Genomic DNA, 11,620 nt, shown 5'->3' with positions numbered 1-11,620 from the left:
TACAGAGAAAATATATGTAGTCTACAGATGTAGGATTTGTGTGGACTGGAACCCGTGTAGCAGATTGTGTGCTGTTATCAACACCAGAGTTTTGGGAAACGTTTGATTCTGGAAAATGAATACGTTGGGATATCCGAAAATCAATATAGGTGAGTTTATTGGAGGTGAAATGTTAAAAAATTGCTAAATGACCTGGGTATACACGCTTCAAGGAAGCTCTCAGTCAGGTTGTTTTCTTCCGATGTTTGTCTTTCTTTTTATATCCCTTTTACACATCGGACTTTAGTTTAAAAGTATGCGTGCCGACCTCGAGTTTTAAAGCTTGTACAATGGACATGACACATTTGCGTGTTTACATACCTTTCATTACAATGGGCCATGTTTATTGTAAAAAAGATAACACAGACAGTTACACCCCCTATATTGATTAACTCTGTAAGGAACTCTGCGCTCTGAAGTGGATAATTACAATTTTCACATTGTTCGTAGAGGATATGGAATGCTTTATCGTTCAATAAAATACTTCTGATGGGTACTGGCCAACTTCAACCAACTGACGATACGGTGTATATGTATATTTCACAAGCATGACAGAGTATAGGTATATTCTTGATATGAGTGCAATATATGTGATGTTCAAAATAAAACTATTCTTTTTTTTTTCATTTTGTATTTTAACGCATAGACAAGTAAAAATCAGAACGAAAAATAAATAAAAACAAAACAAAACAAAAATCAAAATCAAAATCATGCAATAAACAATTAGGATAAGAACAATCAAACAAACAAAATGTAATGAATGATGTACGGCATGTCAAACGTTGTAATTTTCATTTTTATTGAATATTTCTCATTTGTATTAAATAAGTTTAGATATGTGTTGTATATTATTTGTATTATATATTTCACTGTCTATGTTCTATTTGTATGACTTATATAATTTTCTATTTATATTCTACATTTGAGTAGTGTATATTCTATATTTCACATTTGTATTGTAAAGAAACAAATATATATATTCAGTGTTTTTTTATCTACATTCTAAAATGTTCCATTGTTATCTTTATTTATTTAACAACAATTGCAAAACGAGTTATACTAACTAAATATATTAATCACTCTCGAATGGAAGCGCTCAAGGATTTGACTGTGGGAGGAAATCAGTGGGAGAACCCAGAGAAAACCCACATAGTCGGACAGGAGACCCATATCTTTTACGTGCAACAGATGTCCTAGCTTTTCATATGTGTTTTTACATCACATTTTGTAATTTGTAACTGATTCATTTATATAGTAAAATGTTATTGAATATAAATGGAAAATGCACAATATAAATGGAAAATACACAATATAAATAGAAAATACACAATATAAATGGAAAATGCACAATATAAATGCAAGCAAATTTAATATAAACATAAAATTATTTACCTATACAACGGTTGACATGCTATGCTAAACGACCCCTTTAATATGTATTTACATATGCAATAATTATGAATAAAACGTTATCTCTCTGTCTCTTTGTTCTGTCCTATCCTAGCATAATGTAAGTTTCATATATTATGATACACCTGTATGTCCTACTATGTCCATATAAAATTCGGTGTTCAGGCGAATTATTTATCCACTGTATTGTTCCTTTTTATCGATTATTGTGATCAAGTTTAACGATCCTTTTACTAACTGCAATTACTTATGTAAATAACTGTCAGAACTGCGCCTCATTATTGGCAAATTACTGTAAAATGCCAATTGTATTGATGAATGAAGAACTGTCTGTATATCATATTTCATATCTATCATATAATATCATGCCAGTGAAACCATGTGTTACCATACAACGCCCTGTTTTGACAGGTAATTGTTTTCAGAGAAATATACTTAACTCTCCTATTGTGTTCACGACAAATGATATACATGCTTATAGGAGGGTGATATACCCCTTTTTCATAGATAGCATTATACTCCAAGCTAGTATGTATTTTGCAGTTGTCCAAGTTAGAACCAATTCAATGGTATTAGATTTATTACAAAATCATGTTAAAATTCTGTAATAGATAGCACGTCTAGGCATCTGTTTGTGTATACAAGTGTATGATACATGTGTATGCATTCATATTAGGTATATGCTTTCGCTCTTTGTGTAATGTCCGCGAACGGCACGGAAATAAAATCCACCGCGATTTTAACCAATTATGCAGTATGTCATTACCCTAGAAAAAAATATAATAAATCCCGAAATAGGCGATAAGCTATATAGTCACAATTAAACAATTTAATGTGTCTCGTTGCAATCTTAACTTCATGTAGGAAGCCTTTCATTTCTTGAGGTTGAGTCAAAAATGTACTTAGAGAATGGTGACATTATTCGTACGATGAGCAGTGCAGAAAACAGTATTTAAAAGGAAGGATTCGGTTGTACTTTGTCTTCGTTTAAGTCTCGTCTTATGTCGGAATGTTTTAGATGATATAAAGCTACTGTGAAACCCTGTACATGCTACACTTTTCTTTGTTTGTTGAATAGATAAATGAATGAGTAAATAAACAGAAACGACACTCATGAATTCAGCATTGTGAAACATGTAACTTAAAGTGTACCCGGAATGGAAATTTATATACATTTAGATATATTCAATTTGTTCCATAAAGAAAGAAGTCGAAAAGTGTATTAAAATCTGTACATCATGAACCGAGATATCGACCCAGGCGCAATTTGCACCTGTCGATTTACTGCTAATCATCGTACTGGTACTGATGCTGATTGAGAGCTTTCTGGCTGTGACGTCACAAGTTCAACCAACGGCAGCCAATATTGTAGCGAATGACAGCTGTACCGGGTCAATTTGCGAATTGAACGTGAATTTTAAGGAATTGGATTATGGTGAAGTGATTGAAATGAAAGTCAGAGAAAATTTTACAATTGGGGTAGCTTTAATTTATATAGAATGTCATGTATACTTTACTTTAGAATTGATAATTAGTAGATAAAAACATTTTAGATACGTGTGTCAGTCACAGTTCGCATTTGGGTTTATTTGTTAGATCAGTAGTATAAAATAACAAATATATATATCATACTGTTACTGATGTATAATCATCCTGCTATTGTCAGCTTCACAATTTGTTTTAGTTTAAACATTATTTTATTCAACAAGACACAATAACATTACATATACAGAAAATTGCAAATGGGATGGGGAAAACAAGCTTAAAGCTTATATTAATTCCTTTCCCAATCTCACAGAAAGCAAATACATCTTCGGAACTAGGACACCTTAATTTTGATAACTAAGAACAAAATAACATTTTACATAGTTATATAAATATACATGTGGTGAATAGAATGGACAGACATGATTTAAGACGCCATTATATTGTTAGACTATAGATAAATGAGTTACCTTTTAGTACGAAGTACAAATGTAACATTTTACATAATATTGTAAAAGTACATGTGTTGAATAGAATTGATTATAAATGATTCATGACACCATTATATTGTATGACCGTGGATATATAAATTTACCCTACAGTACGAAGTACAAATATGTATACGATACCATACAAAACATAAATATTAACTAAAGCGTTTACTTAGATGAATAAATTTTTGTACTGCTAAAAATATTTCCTCGTTTTTCTGCTTTGTAAAAACATCATTACCCCATAAAAGTGTTTTTTCAGTAAGAATAATATCTAACTGTAATAAAGTATTTTGTCTGATCGTGGTGTATTTTTCACATGAGAGCAAATATGACGGGACATCTCGCGTTCGTTTCTTTTTTTAGGTAGAATCTAATAGGGCTGTGTCAACCACATTTAACTTGTGACGTCACAGATCTAAGACACCGAAACGGGGTCATCGCTGTCGGGGCTACAGGTGAGATTGACAGAAAAATCACGATTTCTCTGAGACGGAAGTCGCTAAGAGTTCGCTTTTTCTCGACTTTTTGTTTTATGAAATGGTTAGTTTTCAAACTTAACGTTGTAAATCATTCCGGTATTGCGTACATTGAGCGTATGATATATGCCAATAACGGCAAAGGTTATCTACGACCACACCTGTATAGTACAAAATCATTTCCGTTTAACCAGAGACGTATCTATACGACCATGGTTTATCACTGTGGGCGGTTTTTCTTATCATCTTCGGGACTCGTTAAGTACGTTCACAACAAGATCATGAAACAACGAGATCTTGTTAACTCGTCTTCATGCAAAATTATCTAATAAAGTAAACAACAGTTTCCGGGAATAGATTAGTTCAGACATATTTTATCTTTAAAATTCAAATGAATTAGGAAACAAGTTGTAAAACTTTGTAATGCTCTCTTTCTTAAACTATTAAACAATGGTAAATACATTTTGTTTGAACATCGCTTTATAGAAAGTTTTAGTTATAACAGTTAATCCATGGAAAACAATTGGTATTCTTGTACAAATAATTGTATATCATCATGATCATCGCGGTCCAGATTAATATAACCATTCAACAAAGCATTCGAATCAACAGTTATATACTATACAGACAAAATATAGATAGAAGGTTTATCACGGCAGTGATTATATACATTACACTTAAAAAAATGTAATGAAAATGATTTTCTATCGGTTAAGAACAAATGTTGGTGACAATACTAAGTTACGTTTGAAGATATCTGCATTTAACGTGCTACAGCCGTGCCTGGGTCTAGTGTGTATAATATCAAGTTTTCTATTGCCAACAGACAGTTTAGTAACAGGTTTTCCTTTCCGAGAAACACTGTTTTTGAATTTTTGTACCGATTCTTTAGTCCCGGTAGATACATCTAACGAATTCAACATTTTAAGGTTACCGGTTTCCAAAAACAATTGTCATACAAAACATATCGAAACACATAATATTGACCATTTCTTAAATATTATCTACCATTGTCCTTTACTCTATTGGATAAAACGGCACTTAACTAAAAAGGAGCTAGCTTATTATGCATTTTGTACGCTAACAACTTTATCTGTTTTATTTGTCTTCGAGTAATCCCCAACCAGTTTCTTCATATATCGACTGTCTACTAGAAAATATAGACAAACCTGTAACTATTCTGGCCGCTTCCAGCTATATTTTTCAATCTTATTAGTATCTACAACGTTACAATCATCCCACACTTAACTAGCATATTCTAAAATAGGTCTAATGAATACAATGTATGATTTAGATAAACATTTCTTTTTGAACAGTGAATTTCACTTTTCGTAAAAGAGACAAATGCTTAGAAGCTGATCTGACAATATTAGATATATGTTTTCCCCTTTTGCATTCTCGTTTAAAGTTACCGCTATTTTTTTATGTGTAGCAACCAAATATCAAGCTGTTTGCAACACAACTGTGTAACACAATGTCTTTCCTTTTTTTCATTAAAGGCCAAATGAAGATGAAACACAGACGGAAAAAAGATTCAATCCAGTTATGTATAAATGTTAGGAAATGTGAGTACTTAATACTTTTTTTATATAAAGACCGGAGTTACGTTTTTTCCCATTAATTTGTCAAGAAGGTTAATTTTTTCATTCTTATTCAATACGACTCAAGACCCCCTTTTCCAACTGAGGTTTTCTGACTTCATGAATGTTTGACGTTATAATGGACACTGCCGTTTACAAATAGCTAATTGAATTGGTTATTTAACGTGAAATAACAAACTGAAATAATTTTCAAAAAGTAAAAACAAAAGTCAGGTAAATGTTATGCAGTATGATAGTTATTTTTGTTATTATTAATACTAGATTTTAATAAAATCGATTTGATTTTAGTCAAAGGCCTTTTTTATCATATTATTGCGTATATAGGTGGTAGACGGTGGGCAACATATCAATTTAATCAACAACCGACAAAAACTCTCACTTTGTTATTCGCAAACATTGAGAGATATGAAGAAGAATCTAGTTGCAGTTAGATTAAAATAAAAATCGCAGTGAAAAATAGCACATATCACCAATGAAAATGAATGACATTAATTAATATATAAATGTGACCATTAAGTCTGCTGGATACAAAAGTACACAGATCAGTTCACTATTGATTAGCTTTATTGAACAGAGTATTTTGAGGTACAATTATGTATTAACCAATCCATAAAATATTATTCTTAAAATTAAAAACATTATAAGATATCATATATATATATATATGCTATTCTTTCCATAATGATATGAAACACACAATACATATTTTGGTAACATATTCTTGTTTTGGAGGGTTAGAATATTGTTATATACTAGTATTCATAATTGTTGGAAATCATCCGATTAGTAATATAGTTTTATCATCATGATGGTTGAGTCAATTATGTTTTGTGTTTCAGGGTTTGTTTTCTCTCTTTTCGGCGGTGGTTTGTCTTGTCTTCTTGTTGCTGCATACCTCTTTCCAGCTACAATAAAAGTCAGCTATAAGAAAACTAGTTTGGACTTGAGATTACTTACGTCAAATACCAAGATTGCTGTGGCTTTGTCAACAACACATAGGGGCCTGCCATCTGCTCAAACATTACTGCTTGACTTGCTTGAGAGAAATTTGTCAAGATCTGAATTTTCTAGGACGACTTTACCAGGAAACTTCACAAATAAAAATCGTACTCTGCAAAAATATTCAACAGCAAAAGTTTTCACGACGAATGTTATGAATGAGTCTATAACGTCAAGTAATTTCATACAAAGTGCTAGTATGACCACGAATATGCAAACAATTCAGGCGACTGCAGTGCCAACCTCGAATATCAACGTCATGCTAACGCTTCAGCCTCCATCTGATATAGTTCCCATGGAAACTGCCAATTATAGCGTATGCGCGATTTTAACGGGAGGTCTTGGAAACCAAATGTTCCAGTTTGCAACTACGTATCGCCTTGCGGCCAGAAAAGGAATGTCTGTAGCCATTGACAAAACTGATGACTTGACGAAAGTTTTTAAACTAGATATTGAGGAAAAGGAAAACTACCGAAACGTTTGCAAAACATTCGTTGGCAGAGCAGAAAAACTTAATTGTGGATACGATGAAGAAATGGCCACTTTTTCAGCAAATAATAATTATAGAGTATCAACGTATCTACAGTCATGGATATACTTCTACAATGCCTCAAATTCTCTTCGCAAACAATTTGTGTTCCGAGATCACATTTTAGAATCTAAAAACAAGTTGATTGATTCAGTTTTGAAAAAATATAATTTCACATCTCGTTCCAACGTGACTTTGATAGGTGTCCACATAAGAAGGGGAGATTTGGTCAATCATACGTTTGGATATAGAGTCGTAAGTGAAAGTTACCTTCATAAATCTGTTCACTATTTTCAGTCAAAACGACTTATAAACGTTATATTTATAATTTGCTCCAATGATATGAAATGGACAAAAGAATTCATGCCGAAAGGAATCCGTTCGGAATATATGGAGGGGAATTCCCCTGAAGTTGACATGGCTATTCTAGGTTCCTGTGACCACATGATTAGCAGTGTGGGCACGTTCAGTTGGTGGTCAGCGTGGCTGACCGGTGGAGAAGTCACTTTCTATCAATGGCCAGCTAAAGAAGGGTCATCCCTACGAAAACAATTCAGCAAAGACTACGTAGACTATTTTCACCCCGGTTGGATTGGGTTATCTTAGCATCAAAGTCAAACCGACGTCATATATTAATGATAAATTCCCGGTCATTATTTCTAATGAACCAGGAGAATATAATGAACTCGTTATTGATTTCCATAATTTCTAAATTTTATTTTTACTTTTTTTTTTACTTTTTAAATTTTAATTATTTTAAAACTGATTTCAGACAATGAAAAAAAACCCAGAAAAACCTATGTAAACGAAACCTTAATTCTAAATAAAAACCGATAAAACGGAAAAAAATACGAACAAAATCAAATTTTGCAGGAAGAGCCTTAAAAAAGAACAAAGAAAATAAGACCAGGTATTCAGGGAGGTTAAGCGTCATGCAAGTTTTTATATCCATGTCGGAGAAGTGTGTTATTGTTTTGGTTCATATACCGCGGTGTATAACTACTTTCAAAGCATCCTATTGGTCATTTACGACCTCCAAATATTCTGATTGGCTAACGTCTGACCACGGACTACTTTTCCTACTCCCATTTATGATGCCCCTGCAACGCAGCTAGACCGTGTGACCGTCCGTCTGTCCGGAATATTGTGTCGAGTTATCTAGTAAAGTACTGAAGCAATATTTCTCGAACTTGGCGTACTACATCCCTATGATATATGATTATGTTCTTTTGCTTTTCGTGAAATTTCGACAACATTTGGTAGAGTTATGTCCCCTTTTTGTAGATATACTGAATAGAATACTGTGTCAAGTGTATCTTAAGAAAAACTGAAGCAATACTTCTCAAACTTTGCATTCTTCATTCTTATGATATAATTTTGTGACCTTCTGCAATTTGACAAAATATCTTACAATTATGCCCCTTTCCTTAAAAAATAGGCGACCATCTTGGATTTTGGCCGGGTGTTTGTAATCTCCATTTCTTGATAATTACTTGATGGATCTTTCTCAAATATCAAATGTAAGATCCCCGTGATGCGTAGTTGTGCATTGTGCCTTTTTTGATTGATTCGAAGAATTTTGGCACACATTGCCTGTTCAGCCTTGGTCAAATGGTGTAACTAAACATAGCATATACTGTAGTTTGACATATCAGGTGTTTCCGAAACTATTATCATGACAAAGAAATCCTGGCTTCTGATTTGTCCAAATTTAGATATTGGTCGATTTACTTTTCAAATTTGTTATACAGAGGTATTAGGTTATGTTGAACATTGCTGTATAGGTTTTGTTTCCAAGGCAACCATACTGAAGCAAATAGTGGCCTCTTATCGGTTGAAATCTAGACACTGCTCTATTTCAACCAGATTTCATATTTAGGTAATTAGGGATGCCGTATAAATATTGGTATCTGGAGATTTGGCATGATGAGGAATTCAAGGTTAAACATAAACTATTGTATTCACTGGGTCCGAAACTAAAACAGTAGATGTATAGACAACACCTGCGGAGTGTATAACGTATCCTCAGAATGAAAGTTCTAGTTCTTTTTGTCGTATGTCATTCAAAATATCAAGATGGACACGTTTGGTTGATTTGCCGGGGGGTCAACATTGCCATAACTGAGTGAGAGGAATGTCCGAATGGAAAAGTTGATTAATCTGGGGTTTGAGTCGTATGGAATAGAATTTGATGATGGTAACATGGACTACGCACGGAAGCGAGATATTGCATTAATAATGGCTAACCAAAATTTACATCCCTCTCCCCCGTCATTTTCAATATGCTCTGGATCCCAATTAACATGAATGAATCGCAAAAACAAATAATAAATGTACGAAAATAGAGTTAAATCGCTGTCCCTAATCGTAGTCATTAGAATGAAACGGTCAGCAGCCTCTAACTTAGGCCTAAGCCTCGAGTTTCTCTTACCCTGGTACAGTGGTAGCAAGGTCGGTGTCATTCGGTACGAATATTGTACCAACAGAAACAAAAAACAAATAAACACGTTCCTTGTCATTCTACTTACCTTTATAACGAATGTATATCCCAAACACAAATACGTAAAAATCCGTATTGGAACACTTGTCTAGTGTTCGTAAACTGATAAGAGATTTCGTGTAAACACACAAATGTAGAATATACTCATTGCTCAGCACTTCAGCTCGGTTTCAGAAATATTTTTTTGAAATGTGCAGAGGCCTTTAAACAAGTGATCTATTAATAAAATCATCACTTGTTTGGAAATCTCTATATTAATGTGACCACACTGTTCCATCCGTTAAATTCTACATTGTTTATATTTTACACTCGTTATCTCGATTTTGAGATAAAATCACTGATTTGAATTCACCTTTGCATTGTCGTGTTGTTTTCCTGAGTTTTAGTTGATCAATGTTATTTTAGTTTTGTTGTATATTGTTTCCACGAAGCGGTTGGCGAATGTTGATTTTGTGTGTATTTTTTTTCCAGAAAATACTTCGCATGTACACAAATAAAAGGTAATTATAAGTGCAGTTGTAATTGTTTGATTGTTTTTATCACTATTATTATATTCGTACAAATAAACGAATTCCAGTCGAGACAAGTCTCAGTCCGATAACAAAACAGACGGGGGAATTCTCCATTCACAACAAATGTGGTCATGTCGGCAAGTCATGACAGCGCGTGGTGTCAGCTGATATTTAGCTGGTATTTATGAATAAGCGAGACATATAATCAAACTTGTGTCAAAGGCCTCTTGCTGACATTTCCAAACTCTTACAATCGGGATGAGATATCCCTGTCCACGGAACAGACCTAGGTAAAGGTTATATTAATATCTCCTTTGCAGCCATGGGTCACTATAGATCAGCTATTATCGAATACTTTTAATTTTGTATTTCGCAAACGGAAACAGAAGCATGTCCGAATAAGATCATGCTACATCACACATGTCCTATGCCTTTTCCATTGTTTACATCAACCTTCATCTCTCTGTTGAGTGTTTTTCTACTAGCAGTCGACATCTAACACTGAAATTGTGATATCAGAACAAATAATTCTTTGGTAAACTCCATCTCGCCCAAACCTTTTCCTTCTTTTAGTTTCTCTTTCTCTCTTACACTTTCTCTCCTTTATCTTTTGTGATTACAGTCCTCTTTCTTAGTATAATATCTAGTCACTTCCTCTTCTTTCTTTTTTTACAAAATCAATGCAATGTACTTAATCCTTACTGATGTCACTTCGTTTTTCCCTATTGAAAGATAACAAAATACTGAAATTTCGATCAATTAATGTCTGTATGTTGTAACTTGTAAAATTTGCTGGTAAAAAGTGTTTATTTTAGTATACTTTTCTTCTTTATAACAAAAAACAAACAATGAATTTGGATTTAAATGACCGCAGCCTCATTTAATATGAAACATATACAACCTCAGAATATGGCGAGCAGGCTTATCAATTTATGAATTTTAGTATGACAATGGCCGCAGCCAAAACTTATTATTACAAGTGCATGCAAAGGCAAGGACCCATGCTAAATGTCTACCCGCAGGTACCCGGACATAAAGCCCCTTGCCCTCTGACCTAGCAGATTTTGCCTGCACGTATATATCTGAACATCTAATAGGTGGACAATGCTGTATTAAACAAGATGACCCCTCAGTCTTATCTGTCTGGGTAGGTGAAGGTCAGCCTCATATTAAATGTTACATCAATGCTGATCAGCACATCAAATTTCATGGGACAATAGTGCAAATAGAGTAAATTTTGATTAGATATTGTGTTGAATATTGTATCCTTACATCTTGTTTTTTCGCTATTTTTATTTTTGTGATGATACTCGCAAATGGTTATACAAAAGACACACAGGATATTATCACTTTTTCATACAAATTCAGAGTTCGACAAAGTAAAATCAAAATTAATTAAAATGCATCATTCAGCTGTTTCGACCTTCCAGGACTCGTCAATAATGCTAGGGACATCATACATCTTCTAGGTCTTGTCAGTGGTACTATGGGCCTCAAAATCAATAACTGAACCCAAAACCACCATCATGGAGAAATTTGTAAGGCCTGTCCCTTTCAAAGGACAGATAACCTCCA

At 33.6% G+C, this 11,620-nt stretch overlaps 1 protein-coding gene across 1 annotated transcript; it reads left to right on the top strand.

Moving 5' to 3' along the window:
• Positions 1-10,048, top strand: LOC117336348 (galactoside 2-alpha-L-fucosyltransferase 2-like). The gene is made up of 3 exons (XM_033896845.1): positions 1-149; positions 5,404-5,469; positions 6,345-10,048. The coding sequence occupies exons 1-3, from the start codon at positions 116-118 to the stop codon at positions 7,637-7,639; spliced, it is 1,395 nt and encodes a 464-aa protein (XP_033752736.1). The 5' UTR covers positions 1-115; the 3' UTR covers positions 7,640-10,048.
• Positions 10,049-11,620: the final 1,572 nt, after the last annotated feature.

This window comes from Pecten maximus, chromosome 1 (assembly GCF_902652985.1).
Source record: "Pecten maximus chromosome 1, xPecMax1.1, whole genome shotgun sequence".
NCBI classification, from domain to species: domain Eukaryota; kingdom Metazoa; phylum Mollusca; class Bivalvia; order Pectinida; family Pectinidae; genus Pecten; species Pecten maximus.
Note: the sequence above shows the minus strand (reverse complement) of the source record. Positions and strands in the feature narration are given on the sequence as shown.

Coding starts and splice junctions, on each gene's coding strand:
- LOC117336348 (XM_033896845.1), top strand. CDS start 116: ATGAATACGTTGGGATATCCGAAAATCAATATAG. Junction 150..5,403: donor ATATCCGAAAATCAATATAG/GTGAGTTTATTG, acceptor TTTTCATTAAAG/GCCAAATGAAGATGAAACAC. Junction 5,470..6,344: donor ATGTATAAATGTTAGGAAAT/GTGAGTACTTAA, acceptor TTTGTGTTTCAG/GGTTTGTTTTCTCTCTTTTC.